At 42.4% G+C, this 25,000-nt stretch overlaps 1 protein-coding gene across 1 annotated transcript in view; it reads left to right on the plus strand.

Moving 5' to 3' along the window:
- The first annotated feature begins 14,661 nt into the window (after window positions 1-14,661).
- The window catches only part of LOC146384556 (solute carrier family 13 member 1-like), a 24,581-nt gene continuing 14,242 nt past the window's right edge, over window positions 14,662-25,000 (plus strand). Inside the window, exons 1-8 of the mRNA XM_084936529.1 lie at window positions 14,662-14,866; window positions 19,848-19,976; window positions 20,407-20,543; window positions 20,650-20,816; window positions 20,948-20,987; window positions 21,094-21,175; window positions 21,289-21,455; window positions 22,112-22,231. Coding sequence (XP_084792655.1) covers window positions 14,747-14,866; window positions 19,848-19,976; window positions 20,407-20,543; window positions 20,650-20,816; window positions 20,948-20,987; window positions 21,094-21,175; window positions 21,289-21,455; window positions 22,112-22,231 — 962 coding nt within the window. The 5' untranslated portion in view covers window positions 14,662-14,746. The remainder of the gene's footprint in view (window positions 14,867-19,847; window positions 19,977-20,406; window positions 20,544-20,649; window positions 20,817-20,947; window positions 20,988-21,093; window positions 21,176-21,288; window positions 21,456-22,111; window positions 22,232-25,000) is intronic.

The raw sequence follows: 25,000 nt of genomic DNA on the forward strand, positions 1-25,000 counted from the left end.
ATATATATACACACACATATATATATATACACATATATATATATATATATATATATATATATATATATATATATATATATATATATATATATATATATATATACATATATATATACATGAAAGACAACTTTCAACTTCAGCCACTGAGATGCGCCTTTTTTCCCTCCACAGGAATGAATGAACGTCTCCTTCCTCGTGGTTGTTATTAGCGCTCAGCAAACAGCAAAATGGTGCATTAGCGCCACCAAATGGAAAAGTCAAATTCTGTCAAACAATTTCGCCTTAAAAATGAAATATGGCCTGATAACTTTCACCCAGGGGCGATTCTAGGATCAGAGCTTTGGGGGGGTGCTGAGCACCCAGAGAGCTGCTCAACCAGGCAAGATCAACTTTACTCATCACGATGAGACGTCTTCCCTGTCTCTGTCAGTCCCTGCATCCCTACATGTCTCCAGTTGTCCTCTGTCTGTCTCCTCGGTGCATTTAAACCCCTGTACCTCCCTGTCCTCATCGTCTGTTGTCCTCGCCCCATGTCTGTGCAAGTCTGCAAATTTCTTTATTAAATCATAAGATTCTTAAATTCATCAAGTCTCTCTGTGCCTGGGTCCTCGTCATGATACATGACATCACTGTTTTGCAACTTTGCCTATGGTACAATGTATGAAAAGATCTTTACTGCAGATACTACTATGGCTCGGTAGATTTTTTTTAAATTTTATTTTAACCTACGTCGCCTCACCTTGACTGGCACATCTGTCTATCACTTTTTGGTAGTCAACTCTCTCAAGCAGTTAAACGGTTTCTGTTGTGCCTGTCACTGTTCCCTGTCTGTTTTCTTACCTGGCTCTTCCTGGCCTTGTACTTTCTCCTCATGTTCCCATCTTTCCTCTGTCCCTCTTTGGACTGACAATCATACACAAATAGATTATTAGATTTTACAGCAGTAAAATTATTGTATCTGTTTAAAAATGTAATAAGCTTTCCCCCTGCACAGAGTGGATAGTGAAACAAATGGAATCATCATAAATACATTATTTCATATTTATTACTTTCCCCTCCTCATTGCTTTATTATTGTAGCTCTAGTAATAAATAATAATGTAAGGATTCTGGATCAGCACCGTGATGCCCATAGTATATACAGTATTCTGAAGAAGGTCTAAAATGTCACTGTTTGTGCGTGCATGTGTGTGTTTTATGTATATGGATTTTTGTAAATTATTACTCATGATATAACATTGTCCAGACATGCCTGGTAAGGACATGAGGAGGAAACAGTAGAGCTGTGTGAGGCTACTAAAGGCAGTGCTATAACATTTTTCTGTCATCATTTTATTATAGATTAAGTGCAAGAGTTGTTAGGTGTGGATAATTAGATTATAGTTTATTGCAATAGCAAGTTGTGCCTTGTTCTCAGATAGACAGCAAGTGGAGAGTGATATATGAAATGATGGGATGGAAGGAAGAAGAGAAGCAAAGAGTGATTCACAGGCAGAGCCTAATTTTTTTTCTCACAGTTTTTTGTTGCCTTATGGTTCCAAGCGCTGTCACCAATCTTTGCATTTTGTTATTATCTCATGACACTTGTTTAATCAGCTACCATCTCTCCTATGGACTTTTTAATGTCTACAGTCTCAGATCAACACAGCCCTGCCCTCCAGCACCATCCACAGCAACCCCTCAACAGCAACATTGTACCCATCAGGTAAAACATCGGCTTCGTTTGCTTTGCCTTGTTGCCCATATTAGATTCTTGATGAATGTGTGTTGTTGTTATTCAGCCTGGTTCAATGTGCCCCTTTTTAGCTTTAAGCACCCGCCCCTTTAAACCTCTCTGCACGGCCCTGCTGCGCGTGTGCACAATTGCGCACTGCTGGCACGGTCTCTGCGCACAGAAAATCTGCGTTGCGCACAAAAAAAAAAATCTAACCTGAATTGAAATTAAAATCAATACTTTAACAATTCTGTTTTGCAGTGTTAGTCAGTAAGTGACAGGCTGCTCCCGTATGGGATCCAGCCAATAATGCGATTCACATTCGTATATACGCAGCTAATCAATGTCGTTGACAGGCTATGACAGCGTCCTTAAGTGCCGACACTGGTGTTTTAGCTAGCAAAGCGGCGTGGCGACGTTTAGTGTGTGTCAGAACAATGAGGCGACTACTGAATGTTACAGGTGTTACAGCAGTGATACATCTCCTGTTGTCAGGCCTGCAGGTATCAGGCTGTTGTTCTTCTTTATCTCATAGTGGACAGAAATTATTTTTGGAGTGGCACAAATAATTTGTGTGGCATCAAATTTGATGCAATTTGATGATTGTTCTCTAAATAATTTGAAATGTTTATTTAAAAAACCGCCTTGGCTGCATTTTTAGGTAAACAGCTGCAAAAAACTTTGTTGTTTGCATAACTCAGTTACTTTTTTGAAGAAGTAACTATATAATTAATTGCCCAACATTGGTCATTATATACTGTATGTTGCAGACAGAGTTACAGACTCTCTCCCAGACCACAGACTCATACTACAAGTCAGAGCTTTATAAAAAATAAATAAATTGTGTTTTCAAAATTGGGGTTTAAGTTATTTTTATTTCCAATAGTGTTAACATACTGCACAGGTCATGAACAAGATTTGTTTTTAATTTTAATTGTAAGTGGGCTAAAGCAGTTAATCAAAAGTAGTCTAACATAAATGCTGTAATTTGATTATTTTAATAAACCATGTAACTTACATGGATTCGATGCTGGTGTGACCACAGTGCACACGTCTGCTGTTGCTCACAGTGGTCCAAGGCAGCGGTCCCCAACCCCCGGGCCTCGGACCGGTACCGGTCCGTGAGTTGTTTGGTACCGGGCCGCGAGAGTTGAGGCTCAGGTGTGAAATGTATGATTTTCAGGGTTTTTATCGGTTTTCAGCGTTATTTTGTTATCGTTTTGATCGTTAACTCGGTTTTCCTGGGTCTTTTCACGTGTGTTATGAATAAATCTTTTTTTTGGTACCGGTACTAGTTTTATTTTGTTGTATTTATCCGCGACACCTTAAAGGCCGGTCCGTGAAAATATTGTCGGGCATAAACCGCTCCGTGGCGCAAAAAAGGTTGGGGACCGCTGGTCCAAGGGACCGCTCAGGGAGTTTGTGCGTTCGCTCAGACACATGAAAAATTAGAGGGAACATTGGGTACCGGTATACCGGATACTGGTGGCTTTTTTTTTTCTTGAGATGTCATACACTTTGAATCCTAGCCAATCATTTTACCTTTCCAAGGATAGTAGGCGGGCCCAGTTACATACGTTCTTTTAGAGCAGAGCTACAGATTAAAAATGCCCAAGGCGAAGCGGTCAAAAGTCTGGCTGTACTTCACAGCAAAAGATTCAAACTCAGCAGCCTGCAACAAGTGCTTTAAGTTGATACTGTGCAAAGGAGCTAACATCTCGAATCTGATGAAACGCAGAGAAATGCGCCGTATTTGACAGCTTGCTGCAAGACCTCACACCGTGCACATCTACTGCGGGTGTGGTGCCTGTTATTGGACCTGGAGTTAGCAACATCCCCCAAAAACCCGAAGAGGAGAGTCCTGGCCCCTAGCCCTGCCAGTGTAGCAGACTGATGATGATGGCAGCAGCAGCCCTTCTTCTCTGCGTGAGTAGCTTAATGTTGTTCGTGTGTAATTTACATTGAGTAGGCTAACCACGGTATTACATTAATGCACATAAGGTGAACTAGCAAACACCGTTGTAGTTACATGCGGCTGTCTTCTTGTTTGATAGAGTGATACCTCACATGCCCTGTAGCTGCAGAAAAAGCTAACACTGTTATCGTTTTACAAAAAAAAAAACAGCTAAACATGAGAGGTTTTAGGACAAAGTTTGTGTTTGCATTTAAATATTTATTTAAAGAAATATTTCCTGCTGTCTGTCTTTAAGGACGATATTGCCTTGATGAAGGACATGAAGCTGAATCATTATCGTTTCTCCATTTCCTGGCCAAGGATTTTACCCACTGGACTGAAAAGTAAACATAAATCTGACCATTTAAAAATTTATATATCTGAAATTTGCACAAAAAATTAGGACATTTGTATTTGCGTGATTTTTTCTTAGTTGTAACAATACTTCGTTGTTATTCCCTTTGAAAATCTATTTATTTCCTCTTAAATTGTGCCACACGTGTAAGGAAAATGCATTTGTGGGTTGAGCAGTAGAGCTGAATATGGCGGTTGCATCCATGATAAACTTGCCAGTATAAACAGCTTATTCTGCTATGGACTCTTACTGTGAGCTTATGATAATCTAAGACTCACCCGGATAGGGACCATGCCATTGGGCAACTTAAAGAATGTGTTGCACAAAACCAAGTGACAGCAGTATTATAGTTTCATGTAACAGAGGATGTCAGAGGTTGTGAAGCGGACATCCCTGTGATGTAGCATAACTTAAGCAGCAAGGAAGGTGATAAGTAAATAGCATTAGCAGACGATTGAAGTTCTTTTAAGCATATTTTATTGCTGGCATCTCCCTTTTACCATAAAACAATCAATCAGGCATGCAAAAATCCCACTGGCTTTATACAAGACTTTGCCCACACCTGACCTCGTTAGTCCCTACCATTGAAACAAAATAGGTCAAACCAAATAATACAATTCTAAACAAAGAACAGGAATAAAGTCATGCATTAAACTGACAAACTCATTTACTCAACTAAATGGTTTGTAAAGTAAAACACTGCATACAATATAACTCAAAAGGCTACTTTAAAGAAAACAAACAATACTATACAAAATGAAAAACCCTCCATTTGGTTACACCCAGTGATGCAATCATTGACCTCATGACCCTATATAAACAGGAGGTAGTGGGCGGCCCTTCCCATACACCTGTCTCACATATAGGACCTGAATACACAACATGGACACCATGGTAAGTATAACCAAAGCAACATAAAGAAACATAATTTACCAGACATGTGCCTGTAAACAGAAGAAAATTCAGATGATCTGATGGTTAGTAGTGTTTGCTTTAAAACACATGCATGGATGTAAAGGATGTAACTACTGCTACCACAAACAAAACCCGGGATATTGTGTGTTAAGAGAAGTTACACCAGCAATGTCTAAATTAAAGCATTATGGCTGACTGTAAAATAACAGAACACAAAATAACAATATATGCAAGTGACAAATGGCAAATTAATTCCGTTCTAGCCACTTTGTCACAATCCCAAAAAGATGACACCTGCATTTAGGAGCCATAAACAGAGCTCTGGTCTAATAGGGCTTCCAGGAAGCCTACCATGACTGCCTTTCACCATCAGGCCCAGTTTTGCTGGTGTCTGCAGCATGTGCACTGGAACTTCAACATGTGGAGGAACAATATGTTCACCGAAGTGTCCAGATTCTCCCTGCAGCAGTTGGATTGTGGGGTCAAAGTGTAGATTGATTGTTGTTGCACTGATAGGGTAACAGCGTTAGGTGGTGTAAGTGTGATGGTTTTGGGCGGCATCTCCCTCACTGAATAAACAAGGCTTATCATCACTGGAGACAATATCAATGCAGAATGATATCAAGATGAGATTTGCCACTTCTCCACAGTTCAGGTCGGAAGTCCATCCTCCTCCAGTCTGTGACCGAGCTGGTGTCCAGCCTGACAACGAGGTGCCTGGGTATTGTAGCTGTGTATGGTTCTTCATGCTACTCAGGCCCCGGTCTGTTTAATGAAATTGCCAGTATGAACTTGTTTCTTCAGACGTCAATAATCTAAGCCAATAAATGACATCAAGCAAGAGTCAGTAGCAGAACGAGCTGTTTGGCAAGTTTTTCATGGATGCACAAAAACTGTGCTCACACTGTATGTGTGAGCCTCATGGTGTGGATTTCCACAACCAACAATTGCATTAGGTGTAATGTATAGTTTCCCAGCACTTTGCTCCATGTAGTGTATGTCACTTTCAATTCTTGCAGGTGAAAAAATCAATGAGAAAGGAATTAAATATTACAGTGACTTGATTAACATGCTACTGGATAACAAGATCACACCCATTGTCACTCTATACCACTGGGATTTACCACAGGTAAGCACTAATATTATTGCTCAACATAGTTTATTATCCAAAGCTATATTGTAGATACAACAGTAAAATCTATGTTACTCTCCACAGGTGTTACATGAGAAATATGACGGTTGGCACAATATCAGCATGGTGAATTACTTTAACGACTTTGCTAATTTATGCTTTGAAAGATTTGGAAACAGAGTCAAGTACTGGATTACTTTCAACAATCCTTGGGTATGTCAGGTTAAAGAAAAATGGTTCCTTCACAGTTTACAGTTGTAATGTAATACAGTATGCTGTGTCAGAGAGTGATTGTCAGTGTCTCGTTATTAAGTCCATTGCTGTGGAGGGATATGAAACAGGTGAACATGCACCTGGACTAAAACTGAAGGGAACAGGAGCTTACAAAGCCGCCCACCATATCATCAAGGTAGGACTGAATGACTCGTGCCCAGTTTTGTTGATAAATCTGATCATTTACCATAATTTCCAATTTTTAGTTTTAATACTATGATTGCAAATTTGAAAAACGAAGCTGCTCCTAATCAGTTGCTGTCAAGATTATAATTCCATCAATTTTACCAAGAGAAGGCCAGAAAGTGCAGTGGTCAGATGAAACCAAAATTAAGTTCTTTGGCATCAGGAAGCACATTAATGTCATGAAGTGGCTGAGCCAGTCTCCAGACCTCAGTCCTGTAGAAAATCAGTGGTGGGAGCTGAAGCCAAATGGCAGGTCAAAGGTCAAATCCCTCCCAACATGTAATCAAACCTGGTGATCAGCTACAAAAATGTCTTATCGCTGTACTTGCCAACAACGATTTCATGTTTTGGTTGATATTCTGTCTCCTACATTAAAACCAAACTGTCGAGAGCTCATTTATAAGTTTGCTCACGTACATATTTTACTGAATCTATAACTGAACAAACTTTAAATTCAGCAGAGCAGCAAATAATTATTAACCCCTACTGTAATCAGTGTTTACAAAAATGGTCTTTACTATTATGTTATTATTTTACACATTTTTCTTTACTGTATGATTCCTACATATTTTTTTGTTTATTGTGTTTTGTTAAATATTACATTAAAATTGGTTAAATATATTGTGTTGCTTATGTAGCAGTTTGTACGTTATTCTTCGTGAAGCCTTACATCTTATTTTGTTACTTATCCTAAGCAGGTATAACTCCCAGAAAAGATACTGTATCTCACTGGGACCTTTGATTGAAAAAATAATGGTGAACAGACATAAGGCTAAACCTGCATCTCTATCTTTGCAACAGGCACATGCTAAAGTATGGCACACGTATGACATGCAGTGGCGAAGCAAACCGGTGCCTGCCAACCCACGTCGACGACTGCACCGCCACTGGCCACTTTCCAGGCCGTCAGCTGGACTTCTTAGCTGTCATGGGTGGCCACGTCCCGCAGCTCGACCAAGGCGGCCACTTTCCTGGCCAGCCGCTGGACATCATTGGTGCCATGGACGGCCTCCTGATCTCTGTTACCGCCGTCTTCCTCACGGCCGGTCTCCGGACCTGCTCGACCGGCGCCGCAGCCTCCCACCCGGCCGGCCTCCGGAACTCCGGAAAACACATCTCTAAAAACATATTGAGGCTGTTTTCCATTTCTACATTATGAAAGTTAAAATTGAAAATGTGACTCGTCCATTTTACCAAAATTTCATTGCAGCAGCTCAAAATGGTATTGAGTTTTTATGGCTCCCAGCTGCTTGTATGCAAGGGTTGTATGCCTGTTAACATTCTAATGAGGCATGGATGTGCCTCATTAGACCATTACCAACCCACCACCAATCCAGTTCTATCAATAGATCAATTTGTTTATAAGCACATTTAAAAACAACACAGGTTGACCAAAGTGCTGTACACAGTAAAAAAGTAAAAAGTAGAAACAAACACAAACAAAGAACAAAAAAAAAAAACTCAGTCACAATTAAAAGCCAGAGAGTAAAAATGTGTTTTCAGACGCCATAGACTTCGGTGAGGAGGAGCAGCAGCAGGTGTTACGGGCTTATCGGGAGGAAGAGCTCCAATGGAAGTCCTGGCTCCTTCTCGACGAGGAGCTCCCACCCATCGCCCCGCCTCGGTCCAGCCGCTCACCTTCACCCCCTCGTGAGGACTTCTCTTCTCTTCTCCGGCCGCTTGCCCGGCGAGGAGGTGGGCGGAGAAGGAAGAGTCGGTCCCCGCCGTTAATACCGCCGCACTCATGGCCGCTCCTAGGAAGAAGCAGTGTCTGCGGCGTCGTCGCTCCATGCAGCCGCCACAGCCTCTCCAGAACGAGGCAATACAGACAATACAGAAACAGAGTTTCAACCAGGAAGGCTCCCTTTCCACCAGAGATTGGAGTAATGGCCGTAGGTGAGTGCTCAGACAGCGATGAGTTTATTTATCCAATTTGTGACTGCAAGGAAAATGTGTGTGAGTCAGCTATAGCCAGCTCTGGTGGGGTTATAAACGTCCCGGAAACTAGTCCTGGACATGTAAATCATGCTTCCATAGACAATCTTGTCATTAATGTAGCTCATGTGGCCGAGTGGGCTGCTTGTGAATCTGAAACCTCGTCACAGGCCGAGACTGAAGAGACAGTGTGTTACCTACCTGTGACAGAAGAAACCAACTGTATCCAGAGGCCAGGGAGTTTTGAAACCAGTACTGCTTTAACCATGAACACACTCTCTGGGGACTCTGAGACTATTAAGGATAATTCTGAGTCTGTGAAGTCCTGTTCTAACAGGTTTGAGCCTGCCGTTATTCCTGCGTCCTCTGAGGGAGAGTCTTATCTGTCCGGCCTACAAGCTGGCTGGAGACCCACAGGTGTGTTCTGCTGGATACGTGAACCAAGACACTGCAACTGGTTCCGGGGCCTGTAATGAAGTAAGTTCTGCCTATGTTGCCAAGACACAGCAAGGAAATACTGAGTATAAGACTGCCAGTTTACAGTTATGTTCTTAATGTTTGTAAGAGCCCTGAGCTGGAAGAAGCTGTCTTTTACAACAAAATGTATTTGTTTCTCAAATGAAAAACTGCTATCAAAGAACATCCATCCATCCATCTTCTTCCAGTAATCCGGGGCCGGGTCGCGGGGGCAGCAGCCCAAGCAAAGAAACCCAGACCTCCCTCTCCCCAGACCTCCCTCTCCCCAGACATCCTCCCGCTTGTCCGGGGGAACACCAAGGTGTTCCCAGGCCAACCGAGAGATATAATTTCTGCTGCGTGTCCTAGGTCTGCCCCGGCATCCTTGTCAGATGTTAGAACCAGCTCGACTGGCTTCGATGTGAAGGAGCACCGACTCTACTCTGAGCCGATCCTGGATGGCCGAACTTCTCACCCTATCTCTAAGGGAGAGGCCAGCCACCCTTCAGAGGGAGCCAATTTCCGCCGCTTGTATGCGCAATCTCGTCCTTACGGTCACTACCAACAGCTCATGACCATAGTTGAGGGTAGGAATGTAGATCGACTGGTAAATTGAGATCTTCGCTTTTACACTCAGCTCTCTCTGAGACCGGTACAGCGTCCACCTCACTGCAGCCGCAGCACCAATCCGTCTGTCGATCTCCCGCTCCCTTCTCTTGTTACTCGTGAACAAGACGCAGAGATACTTAAAATCTTCCACTTGGGGCAAGAACTCATAGGCGCTCCACCGTTTTCTGGCTGAGGACCATGGCCAAAGTTTTGGAGGTGCTGATTCTCATTCCCACCACTTCACACTCTGCTGCGAACCACTCCAAGGTAAACTGGAGGCCATCACCCGATGAAGCCAACAGAACCACATCATCCACGAAAGCAGAGATGAGATTCTGATACCACCCACGTAAAAGGCTTCCGCCACTTGGAGCCCCCAAAGATTGGTGGGTCATCCCCTTGGTCCCAGACTCTGCTTCCTCCACAGAAGACGTGCCAGTGGGATTACGGAGGTCCTCGAAATATTCCTTCCACCGCCCGACAATTTTCTCAGTCGAAGTTAGCAGCACTCCACCCGCTCTACCTGCACTATACACAGTGCAGGTAGAGCACTGCTTTCCCCTCCGGAGTCGCACGACGGTTTGCCAGAATCTCTTCGAGGCAGTCTGAAAGTCTTCTTCCATGGCATCCACGAACTCCTCCCACACTTTTAGAGAGTCTGTAGAATTCATTTTAAGAAGAAAGTAGATTTGAGAATCATTGGCATAACAGTGAAATGAGATTCCATGTTTCCTGAAAATAGAGCCTAATGGGAGCATGTAAAGGGAAAAGGGTACTGGGCCCAGGTTAGATCCTTGAGGGACCCCACATGTAAGGGGGGTGGATGTGGTGATGAAGAGCCACCAAACCTGACAGAAAAACTTCTATCACTCAAAGAGGATCTGAACCATTCAAGTGCAGTTCCTTTAACACCCACACAGCTCTTGTTACGGATTCAAATATTGGGGATGGATACAAGAGGAAAAACCAAAATAACAACACTGGTCCGGCCGGGTTGAGTCAAACGATGATTTTAATGATCACACGCGTGGGAGATGGACACCGTACGCAGACAGCATCAGATCTCAAAATAGTGGAGCATTGATCAAACTCTTATAGCCTCTAGTGGCCTCCACCTAATCATAAAAGCCTAAACATTCACATTCTTTCTCTCACACAGCGCCTAAGCTACGACCTTGGCTCTCTGTTTATCTGCTCCCGCTGAGATGGGGCAGAAAACCTCTCCAGTATGTTCTGTTCTCTTCTAATCAGACAAATAAGGTGATGACTTTCTGCGAACAGTATTTCTTATAACTCAGCAGTATAATGCATCATAAAACAATATCATTCATTCACAATAAATCAGCAGTCTAGAGTTACCAGTGTCAACAATTAATAAAAGATAATTGAAAACTTTAAAAAGCACAGTTTCAGTGCAATGTAGCACTTTGAAACCAGAATAAAATGTTTCTGAGATGGCATTAATTTGAGAAAAGCCTGAAGCTGAAGGAAGACAATTTTTCCCAGGATTTTGGAAAGGGAGGGGAGTTTAGAGATTGGCCTAAGATTTGAGAGAACTGTTGCATCAAGATTAGTTGTTTGTTCAGTTACACTAAATGTTACAGGCAGCATAGCATTCTCCACGACTACTCCAGACACTTTTACATCTGTCACAGATGTGTACCCTGTGCTCAGGGTTAATCTGCTTAATGTGTGAAAATCACAGGGTGCCAGTGGTGGACCTGCCAATTCTGGTATTCTATGGCAGTGACTATAAGGTCCACTAGCTCATAAAAATTACAAACAGAATCGCTGACAATAGGCAGCCCTGGTGTAGGTCATCACTCAGTATTCCTTCCACCGCCTGAAAATTTTCTCAGTCAAGTCATCAACACTCCACCGGCACTATACACAGTGCAGGTAGAGGACCCCTTTCCCCTCCTGACCCTTTGCCAAAATCTCTTCAAGGCAGACCAAAAAGTCTTCCTCAATGGCCTCTCCAAACTCCTCCCACACCCGAGTTTTTGCTTCAGTCGCATTCCACTTGGCCTGTCGGTACCCATCAGCTATCTTCGAAATCTGACAGGCTAACCAAGCTTGATAGGAATCTTTCTTAAGTCTGGTGGCTGGTGGTTACCACCACGACAGGCACCAACCACCTTGCGGCCACAGCTGTGCAGAGGCTTTGGCAATGGAGGTGCTCAACATGGTCTGGACCGGGGCCTCTGACAGGCATTCCCAGCACACCCTCACTATATGTTTAGGCACACCAGGTCTATACAGTGTCCTCCTCCACCACCTGATCTAACTCGCCACCCAGTGGTGATCAGTTGACAGCTCAACCCCTCTCTTTACCCGAGTGTCCAGATATCTGGTGATACAATTATAAAATCAATCATTGACTTGCAGACTAGGGTGTCCTGGCGTCACGTGCATGTATGGACACTCATATGTAATGCAGTAAAGGACCAGGGCGCCTGACTGCAGCTTCATAGATAATGAGCAATCAGAAGTAGCTTCAACTACGGAGCCTGAGTGTGTGAATAAAACACAGGAAATAGAAATAGAGCTCAAAAATATATTATGTATGTTACGGTAAATGAGAAATGTATAGACAGATGTACAGAAAATAAATATATGCACATATATCACAAACAGAAATAATGGTAATAACACAAAACAGCTTATTAGGTCCCAAAGGGAGGTGGGACGAGGTTTAGTCCAGTATGAGAACAGTTTTGTTCCATTGACCTGTGATAGGTCATGTATCAGCAGTTCAATTTAGTCCATAGATTCGCAGGTCCTACCGCATTGCAGCAGTGGTTGGGTGGCTCGCCATCCCGCGCTGATCAGAGCTTTGATCGCGGGAGAGAAAAAAAAAAAAACCTGACCTAAACAAGGTCAAAAAAATGAAACAGCATTCTACTGCCATGACAAAATAAATAAATCTATAAATAACAAAGTCAAATAATTAATGCCATATTTCATACAACAATCAATAAACCAATAACCAAACAAATCATAACATATCATAGTCATCATCTCTTATAATAAATTTTATTCAAAATACTACTGAAAAACATACACGTCGGTTCCATCAAAGTAAAGTAAATTAGCAATAAGGCTAATAAACATTATCCAAGGTTAATCAAATATTTACAAAACAGATTTAATTATAGGTGTTGCGCAACAAGTTCAATAATCTAAAAGGAGTTTAACTCAAAAGTCCCATAGGCCGTTTTGGCATTAAATCAGAAAAGTAACAAAAAACATCCAAAACGGACAAAACTACAAAAATCAAATCACTCACTCAACTCTTGAAGCGTTAATTTAACATTAGGCCATAGTGAAAAAAAAAACCCCCAAAAGATAAAGGGATTTGCGGAAGTGGGGTCAGATGTTACGTTGGTTACACTTATGTTCGAACATGGTGTTCGTTATGGCCAAACTGTGGTTTGCACAGAAGTTCAACAACGAAACACTGCTCGGGTTCAGATCCCAGAGGCCGTTCCTCCCAATCATACCCCCTCCAGGTCTCACTATCATTGCCCACATGAGCGTTGAAGTCTCCCAATACGACAACAGAGTCCCCAGATGGAGCACCCTCCAGCATCCCACCCAGGGACTCCAAGAAGGCTGGGAACTATAAACTGCCACTGAGCCCGCAGACAACAGCACAGGCCCTTGCCAGGCACAGGTTGGCCTGACTCCAGGGTGGGGCCCCAGTAACCCTATCCTGGGCAGGATGAACTGTTCCCTTGGTGTTCTACTCATAGGGTCCTTCTGAATTGCTCTTGTCTGGTCCCTCACCCAGGACAAATTTTCCACAGGAGACACTACCAACGGGCAGAAGCCCCCGGACAACATAGCCCCTGGGATCCCTAGTACACACAAACCCCTCCACCACGAAAAGGTAGCAATTCGCGGAGGGGAGAAACAGGAACAAATGTTTTTTTTGTTTGTTTTATTTGTGACAGGGTATGAGTAAGAAAGTACTTAAATATAGAATTTAAATTTGTTGTTTTGCTAAGTTATCTGTTATGTGTAGACACAACACTGATTCATTCCTTGAGTTTGGTGTCTTTTCTATGGTTGAATGATTCATAGGTCAGTGTTGAGTGACTTAACAAACAAAAGCAAACATTTCTCTGAAAATTGTAAGCTACAAGGACTGGACTGAAAGAGCTCTTTAAAAAAAGAAAGTCTGGCTCCTTGGAAGCAAAATATAAAGAAATCAGGAGTGACTCAAAGAGATTACACAGTACTGTGAAACTCTTATCTGTTAATCCCTTAATAACATTTTCTTGATTAAAGTCTAACTCATAAATTTAAGAGGTTTGGATGCTGTCAGCTCGGTGCACGTTCCATCTGGAAAGTTTGTTTGTGAAAGTATTTTCATGAATTTGGTTTAGTCATTAGTTGTGGGTCAAAGGCAACAGGCTATAAACTCAGCTAAACTTTAATGGAGCTCTGGGGTTTTCAACATGTGTCTTATTACTTCTGACTACTCAACATGTAATCACATAACAGTCCTTATCATGTTTTTTAATCTAGTGATGATTTTAAATGATGCAGGCCGGCATTCTAGCAAATAAATATTGTGTTTAAAATATTTCACAACAAGATCAAACAAAAAATAAACCCTTAAAAATCAGGATCCGAAACAAGTACAGAAACAGTATCATATTGCCCACTAGAAGCAACTTATTAAGTCTGTATATGTATACTTGCTATGCATACTTTAATAAAAACGATTCTTGATAAGAAACTTTGCGTCCTTTATATCTTGGTTCTTATGTCAGAGTCTGTGACAAAGTCAAAAGGAAGATTAAGAAATTTTAGCATTAATAACACAATGGAGTACACACCACAGATACATATAAACGTTTTGTGAATCGGTATACTTCCATTAGATGTGAAAAAGGCATTTGTAGTTCCAGCGAAACTACTGACATTGTCCTTTTCAAGCACCACGCTTGAAATAAATGAAAAGCCTTGTCACATTAACATCTGACCTTGACCTTTGTCTTATTGGAGAGATAACCAACAGTTATAATGAGCTTTTGTATCTTGCTCAAGAAAACTGATACGGAAATGTAAAATGAAGCTTCCAGTAGTTGGAGGACTTCCCCAAACTGGTTTCCAGCCTCTCAGTCTCGGTCAATCATTACCCTCTCTAACATATCACAGCCAAATAACTGCGGGGTCACAGTAGGAACCAGCAGGAGAGAAGAAAACAATGTATGACAGGAGGATGGTGACGAAGCTGAGCGAAGCACTGTGGAACTATCACAGCCTTCTCCTGATCATCCTCACGCCGCTGCTGCTGCTCCCTCTTCCTCTGGTCATCGGAACAAAGGTGCGTGCACAAATATGACGGGAACTGTATCCCCTCCATAACAGTTTCATTTAATTGAAGTTGCACTGATCAGTGTTTTTAAGCAGCTCCTATCATTAATTGCAAATTTTGAAATATGTTGCCACTGCTAGTTTTAATTGTATAGCACATAAACTTTATGATATGATCTCAGTAGGTTGTAGTTATTGTAGAGTTTTTGTGATGATCTGAACAGTCTCTGTGCTTTATTAAGTTTACGTTCGCTCTTTATTTGCTTTCCTATCAGCCAGTCATGGATTTGTACTTATACACTTTTTTCAACTCTGAGCACTTGGAGCTTTTTTACACTTTTTCCTGTCACTATAAATACTGCTAACAGACCCTTGTACTTAGTGCCATCTGACCCTTGATCCTTTTCTAAAACTGTCGGCATATAAAAGTTTATATACTCATAAAATGAAAACACATAAAATGATACCTCATGGTTAGTTTTTACAATTTCAGTTAACAAATGACTTGTCTGGGATTGCAAATAAAGCTCAATATCCGATTACAGAAAGTTTGACCTACATTGGAAATAAGTCAAAGGAAAGCCTTTGCAGTGCAAAAACAAAATTAGTTTAAAAATACAGCTTGCCAGTGGGATTTTGTTTTTCAGGCTATAATAAGATTTGATATATTTAGTTGGATTTAGTTAGTGACCACTTTTACGTGGTCTTGGTCAGTCTTGGTCTCGAATCCCTCGGTCTTGTCTTGGTCTCGCTGTCTCGGTCTTGCTGTCTCAGATCGACATAGTGGTCGGGAGATTTGGAGTCAACAGTATCCATGACACACAACGTAACGTTCGATAATGTGTCATGCGTAAAAGCATCAGCTCTAAGAGCCGTGCTTAGAGAGTGCTTTGAATCAGAAGAGTCGACTCCCATTCAGCGAGAGCCTGCTCCTCACTTAATGTCCTTTCGCTGCTCAGCTCTCACACAGTGGCTCAGCTATGCTCCAATCCCTCCATATTGTGGCCAATCATGCGCGAGGATATAGGATAATATCATTATGGGAAAAACAGAGAGGGTGAGAGACGTGACAGTCAAGTGGAGCGTGCCTCTGTCCTCTCAGTAAGTGAGTGAGACGGTAGACAGCGTTGAGGAGGGCTGTGCGAGTGCATCGCAAAAACACATAAATATGCCTGACACCCGTAAACGAAGCAGCATCTGGCTGCAGTTTAAAGACTTTTTTGTCTTGGTCTCGTCTCGACTTTGTCTTGGTCTTCTTCTTGTATTGGTCTCGATACCCTCTGGTCTTGGTATTGTCTTGGTCTTCGTTTAGGCGGTGTCAATATAAAATTGTACTTAGTAGTCAGTATAAGCTTTTAATGATATAAGTTTGCATATGATAGAATACTGCATGATGACCTTTTTATGACTTAGACTGTTGTCCACTACAAGACTTGTTTTATAAATTCTTTCTCACAGCGATAATAGCTGAACAAGCTGTTATTATTTTACTCCTGCCAGGAAGAGGAGAGCTGGACACTTTTATCTGCGCTCCCTAACAAGAAGAGGGGCCTTCATTTAGCCTGGAGAAATAGTTTGCTGCTTTATAAGAAAGCCCTCCGCAAAGCCAGAACATCTTACTATTCATCACTGATTGAAGAAAATAAGAACAACCCCAGGTTTCTCTTCAGCACTGTAGCCAGGCTGACAAAGAGTCAGAGCTCTGTTGAGCCAACCATCCCTTTAACGTTAACTAGTAATGACTTCATGAACTTCTTCACAAATAAAATTTTTATCATTAGAGAAAAATTACCAGTAATCATCCCACAGATGTAATATTATCTACAGCTACTCTTAGTACCATTGATGTTAAGTTAGACTCTTTTTCTCCAATTGATCTTTCTGAGTTAACTTCAATAATTACTTCCTCCAAACCATCAACGTGTCTTTTAGACCCCATTCCTACAAAACTGCTCAAAGAAGTCCTGCCATTGATTAATTCTTCGATCTTAAATATGATCAACCTATCTCTAATGGTCGGCTATGTACCACAGGCCTTCAAGCTGGCTGTGGTTAAACCTTTACTCAAAAAGCCATCTCTAGACCCAGCAGTCTTAGCTAATTATAGGCCAATCTCCAACCTTCCTTTATATCAAAAATCCTTGAAAGAGTAGTTGTCAAACAGCTAACAGATCATCTGCAGAGGAATGGTTTATTTGAAGAGTTTCAGTCAGGTTTCAGAGCTCATCACAGCACAGAAACAGCTTTAGTGAAGGTTACAAATGATCTTCTTATGGCCTCTGACAGTGGACTCATCTCTGTGCTTGTCCTGCTAGACCTCAGTGCAGCGTTCGATACTGTCGACCATAATATCCTATTAGAGCGATTAGAACATGCTGTAGGTATTACAGGTACTGCACTGCAGTGGTTTGTATCATATCTATCTAATAGACTCCAATTTGTGCATGTAAATGGAGAGTCCTCTTCACACACTGAGGTTAATTATGGAGTTCCACAGGGTTCAGTGCTAGGACCAATTCTGTTTACATTATACATGCTTCCCTTAGGCAGCATCATTAGAAGACATAGCATACATTTTCACTGCTATGCAGATGACACCCAGCTCTATCTGTCCATGAAGCCAGATAACACACACCAATTAGTTAAACTGCAGGAATGTCTTAAAGACATAAAGACCTGGATGGCCGCTAACTTTCTGCTTCTTAATTCAGATAAAACTGAGGTTATTGTACTCGGCCCTGGAAATCTTAGAAATATGGTATCTAACCAGATTCTTACTCTGGATGGCATTACCTTGGCCTCCAGTAACGCAGTGAGGAACCTTGGAGTCATTTTTGACCAGGACATGTCCTTCAACGCACATATTAAACAAATATGTAAGACTGCTTTCTTCCATTTGCGCAACATCTCTAAAATTAGAAATATCCTGTCTCAGAGTGACGCTGAAAAACTAGTTCATGCATTTATTACTTCCAGGCTGGACGACTGTAATTCATTATTATCAGGATGTCCAAAAAACTCACTGAAAAGCCTTCAGCTAATCCAAAATGCTGCAGCAAGAGTACTGACAGGGACTAGAAGGAGAGAGCATATTTCTCCTGTTTTGGCTTCCCTTCATTGGCTTCCTGTTAAATCCAGAATTGAATTCAAAATCCTGCTCCTCACATACAAGGTCTTAAATAATCAGGCCCCATCTTATCTTAATGACCTTGTAGTACCATATCACCCTATTAGAGCACTTCGCTCTCGCTCTGCAGGCCTACTTGTTGTTCCTAGAGTATTTAAAAGTAGAATGGGAGGCAGAGCCTTCAGTTTTCAGGCCCCTCTTCTGTGGAACCAGCTTCCAGTTTGGATTCGGGAGACAGAAACTATCTCTACTTTTAAGATTAGGCTTAAAACTTTCCTTTTTGCTAAAGCATATAGTTAGGGCTGGACCAGGTGACCCTGAATCCTCCCTTAGTTATGCTGCAATAGATGTAGGCTGCCGGGGGATTCCCATGATGCATTGAGTTTTTCCTTTCCAGTCACCTTTCTCACTCACTATGTATTAATAGACCTCTCTGCATTGAATCATATCTGTTATTAACCTCTGTCTCTCTTCCACAGCATGTCTTTTATCCTGTCTTCCTTCTCTCACCCCAACCGGTCGCAGCAGATGGCCGCCCCTCCCTGAGCCTGGTTCTGCCGGAGGTTTCTTCCTGTTAAAAGGGAGTTTTTCCTTCCCACTGTCGCCAAAGTGCTTGCTCATAGGGGGTCATATGATTGTTGGGTTTTTCTCTGTATCTATGAAGCGCCTTGAGGCGACTTTTGTTGTGATTTGGCGCTATATAAATAAAATTGAATTGAATTGAATTCAGAATCACACACACACACACACATACACCTACATACGCACATACATACGCACTAACATTCCTCTGTCTATGAATAGACGTATTCACTGTTGTATTATTTTTGTATATAAATAAAGACAAGTGCAAGAACAGAGCGCACATCACAGGGCCCCCACTCTGGTGTGAGCGTTCTGTGATCGCCCTTGCAAGTAAAAACTGCAGCGAGTGTGTCTCCACTCTCTGACTCTCAGCTGAAGAAGTGTCTTTAGAATAAATCTCGTGACAGGCAGCCTTGACTACAAGTCTAATATATAGTAGAGATCAGAACAAGATTGTTTCAGGAGAACCTAGAATTGTAGTTAAGGACGGAGGGTGATGTGGAAGTTCAAAAAGCATAAAGTCCATGAAGCAGCAAATCAAGTGCACAGCATAAACTGACACGGAGCACATGAGAGAATAGCTGAGACAAAGCACAAGGGGGAGACAGCACTATTTTTTTTAAAATGGGGAGCATTCAGGTCGACACATCAGTGAGGAAAAGAGACATGGCTGCATGAGATCGATGCAATTATGGGTGAGGAAGTAACAATAAATACTAGACACAAACAACCACTAAAAACCAAACAAGGAAACTCCAACAGAAACGTAAACTCTGCATAAGGAAAGGACACAAAAGGAAAAGAATGTGAAGTGAAGGGAACTAATAACTTCCGATATGCAAAGTAACTGCAAGAATTCAAGACTGACAAGATCAACAGACAAGCTAATAATAATAAAAACGGAAAACATTATTGCACTATCAAGCAGAACTTGATAGTGTGACACCCAAAATGCTGGGCCCTGACTGTGAAGCCTGGTGGTGGAAATGTTCATGCAGATCCACAACCGGATGGTTCAAAAAAAGAAAAGAAAAAGAAAAAAGTAAAGATAATAGAAAGATAACCGCTGGAATGAAGGTTAAATTAGACAATGCTTCAGTCCAAATAACTAGCTAAAGGTGTTTGAAGGTAGCTGCTGAGTGACGAGAGAGACTCTGGCTTAGTGCACAAGCTGCTGCGTCTAATTTTTGCATTACATTTATATAAAAATGACCTTTAGCTATAATTACAGTCGATGTGTGTGTGTGTGTGTGTGTGTGTAATCATGTTTTCCCTGTAGGAGGCAGAATGTGGCTTTGTGTTGCTGCTGATGGCAATATACTGGATAACAGAGGTGATTCCACTGTCCATGACCGCCATGCTCCCCGCCATCCTCTTCCCCCTGTGTGGCATCATGTCGTCCTCCAATGTGAGTCAATCAGAGTTACAGAGGACAAAATGTTCTTCGTCTTAAGGATTGTTATTCTTTATGAATGCACAGCAGCAGATGTGCTGCCTGTGTGCCTACATGTGGAAAAAGAAGCACTGACTTCAACATGAAATGTTTCTTTTTTTTCTTGACAAATAATAAAGAGCCCTGTTTTCCTAATTTCTTGCTCTGTATGATTTACAGCTCAGAACAATTGTTTGTACTGATCCAATTATTTAATATTTTCCAGTGCATCTGTGTGTTTTTTAAAGCTGTATTTTTAATTGGTTTATCTGTTACTTGTTAACTCCCTGTATAACATTTTCTTTGGCCACAAACTCAAATTTGAAAATGGGCTTAAATTTTAACTCCTCTTCCTCAATTACCCTGTAGATGCACTCTCTGTTCTAAAATCCCTTTTCTCCTCTAGGTGGCAAAGGAGTATTTTAATAACTTCCACTTCCTGCTTGTGGGTGTTGTCTGCCTCGCCACGTCCATCGAGAAGTGGGGCCTCCACCGCAGAGTCGCCCTGAGGCTCGTCACCTTGGTGGGGGTCAACCCTGCTTGGTGAGCATCTTCGTTCTCTGCTGTTGGATTCAAATTTTGTATTTCTTCGAGATTTAAGTGTGAAGGCTCCTTTGTTCCTTTTTGAACACACTGCTGTCTCCTTGAGGTTGATGCTTGGGTTCATGTCCGGCTGTGCCTTCCTCTCAATGTGGGTCCAAAACACATCAGCTGTTACCATGGTGATGCCCATCATAGATGCTGTTCTCAAACAGATTCTAAAGGCGAATGAAGAGGGATACTCTGGTGAAGACAACCCTACCCTGGAGCTGGACGGTACCTGCACAGACAGCATACTTTACTTTATAAATTACAAAATATAATTAAAAGTGTGAGATAGCTGTGTGTTTTTGAGCTTACAGTAGGATGGAACTTGTGACCCTGACTATAATCTGTCATTTTCCCAGAAATCAACAACTGTACTGCAAAAAATAAAGAAGCTCTGAGGTATGTAAAGCATGGGGATTCACTGCTGCCCTCTGAGTTCAGGGTGTTCTAAGTTTTTGTTTCTGATGTGCTTGAAGAGCAGTTGAATCCCTTATTCCTCTCTCAGTGACAGCACAGAGCCAGATGTCCCCACAGAAACCTTCACTTCTGTTCAAATACCAGCAGAGTCGCAGCCTGCAGCAGACGAGGTGCAAAAAAGCACCAAACAAACACAGAATAAAATTATTCTTTGATATTTTTCCAGTTCTGCATGTTCTGCTACTTCCGCTATTTCTGCTTCTCTCTGCATTTTGTCTTACAGGCTGCAGAAAACGTACCCACGGCCTCCCACAGGGACACAGGATGTCGACAGGATCGGATGCTATGCAAAGCCATGTGCATCGGCATTGCCTACTCCTCCAACATCGGCGGCATCACCACGCTGCCCGGAACCTCTCCTAACCTCATATTCGCTGAGCACCTCAACCGGTGAGTGTCTTGTAAGTAGGGATAGGAACTCATAAGAATCTATCAATTCTCATTGGCTGCACTTTGACAGTCACCATGGCAAGTCAGGACATCAAAGACATTACATTCATGCAAATGAATTGTAAGCTGTGTGGTCAAATATTTGCTTATGCTGGAGGTAAATCCCCTCTCTGTTGTAATGAAGTTTTACTCAGGATCATTATTCCAAAAAAGTAATGTTTTACTCTTATTACACAGAACACAGCTAAAATTAATCCAGTATGCTACTTAATTACTCCACAGAGAAAGTAACTTGTTTTCTCTACTCATTACTTTCAAGTTTCTCTGTAAAATTACTCTAAACATATTGTCTCATAATTACCATTTAACATCAGAAACCTCCAATTACAGCCCTACACACCAACACAAATCCCTACCTAATGAAAACACACATACGATCTTTCTTTTAGTCTTCAGGAACATAAAGTCGATAAAAACCAGCACAAAGAGACTTTAAAGTGATTCTACTTTAGAAACATGAACAGGCACAAATGAAGGCTTGCCGTTCATGTTTGGTTAATTCAGTCTGCTGCACAGCTAGAATGAACTACATGATTGAAAGACTCCTTTAAAAACAATGTTTTTAAATGTTCTCCAAACACTGTCTTTACATTCAGCGTTTACCCAGACTGCAACAGCATCAACTTTGCGAACTGGCTGCTGTTGTGCCTGCCCATCAGTGTTATCATGCTGCTGCTGACATGGTTGTGGCTGTATTGGATCTTCATTGGCTCAGAGTGAGTCTCAGCATACCATCTGCAGAGCCAGTCACCTGCTATCAGTGACTACTCTTTGTGCACACTCCATTATTTTTTCTGTTTTATCAGTTTCATCGTCCTATTCTGATTTCTTTGCATTGATTAATTAGTGAAAGTATCATCACATCACATTTATGTCTTTATTGTTGTGAAAATTTATTAGAGTTTTGACGATGATGAACCATTTGTTTTCATATTTATGCTTTTGTGCTTTGTTAATAATGCCATCAACATAAAACAGTGTCATTCAACACGGCTGGTTTGCTCTCGAACTTTAAGTTCTTTAAAAAGGAACTAAAGAACATACATGCTGTTTGACAGTTTTGTGGGCCTATTTAAAGCAGCTTAAATGTGCAAGTTTTTTATTCTGAAGGTTTACTGTTGGCCAGTCCACCACACACCTACAGGTAGCCATTGAAGCGGCTGGAAGATCACCTAAGCTGTTAACTGAACTTTTAAAATACAGCGCATATACTGTAGTACCCTTTAAACAGAGCTAAAAACCACCCCCATAAAAACACTCGAAACCATCAATCCATCCATCCATCCATGCATCCATCCATCTTCTTCCAGCGGGGTCGTGGGGGCAGCAGCCCAAGCAGAGAAGCCCAGAATTCCCTCTGCCTGGCCACCGCCTCCAGCTTGTCCGGGGAACACCAAGGCGTTCCCAGGCCAGCCGAGAGATATAATCTCTCCAGCATGTCCTGGGTCTGCCGCATGGCCTCCTCATGGTGGGACATGCCCGGAACACCTCACCCACGAGGCGCCAGGTGGCATCCTTATCAGATGTCTGAACCACCTCGACTGGCTCCTTTCGATATGTAGAAGCAGCAGCTATACTCTGAGCCCCTCAAAGATGGCTGGACTTCTCAGCCCATCTCTAAGGGAGAGGCCAGCCACCCTTCGTAAGAAGCCCATCCATCGCTCGTATCAGCAATCTCGTCCTTTCGGTCACAATCAACAGTTCGTGACCATAGGTGAGGGTAGAGACGTCGATCGACTGGTAAAATGAGAGCTTCGCTTTTAAACTCAGCTCTCTTCACCACAACGGACCGGTACAGCGTCCACATCACTGCAGCCGCAGCACCAATCCATCTGTCGATCTTCTGCTCCCTTCTCTTGTCACTTGTAAACGAGATCCAGAGATGTTTTCAGTCGAAGTCAGTAGTGTTCAATCCGCACTATACACAGTGCAGGTAGGCCACCGCTTTCCCCTCCTGAATCACCTGACGGTGTGCTAGAATCTCTTTTTAGTCTTTTTCCATGGCCTCTCCAAACTCCTACCACACCTGACTTTTTGCTTCAGCCACTGCCCAAGCCATGTTCCGCTTGGTCTGTCGGTACATATCAACTGCCTCCGAAGTCCCACAAGCTAAACAAGCCAGATTGGCCTCCTTCTTCAGCTTTGTGGATCCCTTCACCTCTGGTGCCCAACATTTGGTTTGGTAATGGAGGTGCTGAACATCGTCCAATCAGCCTCAATGTCCCTCGGAATGCCCTTGAAGCTCTGCCGGAGGTATGCGTAGATGATCTCGCAAACCTATGGCCTCTGCCAGGCATTCCCAGCACAAATTCACTATACGTTTGGGTGCGCCAGGTGTGTCCAGCATTCTCCCCCGCCACCTGATCCAACTCACCACCCGGTGGTGATCAGTTGACAGCTCAGCCCCTCTCTTTACCCAAGTGTCCAGAACAAATGGCCGCAGGTCTGGTGATACGATTATAAAATCGATCACTGACTTGCAGACTAGGGTGTCCTGGTGTCACATGCATGTATGGACACTCTTATGTTCAAACAGGTCTCATAAAAAAAAAAATATTTCTAGACCTGGGTAGGAACCCAAAAGAGAGAAAGCATTCAACTGCCCACGGGAATACCAAACTTACTTCCAGGCTGGACTACTGTAATTCATTATTATCAGGATGTCCAAAAAACTCACTGAAAAGCCTTCAGCTAATCCAAAATGCTGCAGCAAGAGTACTGACAGGGACTAGAAGGAGAGAGCATATTTCTCCTGTTTTGGCTTCCCTTCATTGGCTTCCTGTTAAATCCAGAATTGAATTCAAAATCCTGCTCCTCACATACAAGGTCTTAAATAATCAGGCCCCATCTTATCTTAATGACCTTGTAGTACCATATCACCCTATTAGAGCACTTCGCTCTCGCTCTGCAGGCCTACTTGTTGTTCCTAGAGTATTTAAAAGTAGAATGGGAGGCAGAGCCTTCAGTTTTCAGGCCCCTCTTCTGTGGAACCAGCTTCCAGTTTGGATTCGGGAGACAGAAACTATCTCTACTTTCAAGATTAGGCTTAAAACTTTCCTTTTTGCTAAAGCATATAGTTAGGGCTGGACCAGGTGACCCTGAATCCTCCCTTAGTTATGCTGCAATAGACGTAGGCTGCCGGGGGATTCCCAAGATGCATTGAGTTTTTCCTTTCCAGTCACCTTTCTCACTCACTATGTATTAATAGACCTCTCTGCATTGAATCATATCTGTTATTAACCTCTGTCTCTCTTCCACAGCATGTCTTTTATCCTGTCTTCCTTCTCTCACCCCAACCGGTCGCAGCAGATGGCCGCCCCTCCCTGAGCCTGGTTCTGCCGGAGGTTTCTTCCTGTTAAAAGGGAGTTTTTCCTTCCCACTGTCGCCAAAGTGCTTGCTCATAGGGGGTCATATGATTGTTGGGTTTTTCTCTGTATCTATGAAGCGCCTTGAGGCGACTTTTGTTGTGATTTGGCGCTATATAA

The sequence above is a fragment of the Perissodus microlepis genome, chromosome 7 (assembly GCF_051167445.1).
Source record: "Perissodus microlepis isolate ML-2025 ecotype Zambia chromosome 7, ASM5116744v1, whole genome shotgun sequence".
NCBI lineage: Eukaryota > Metazoa > Chordata > Actinopteri > Cichliformes > Cichlidae > Perissodus > Perissodus microlepis.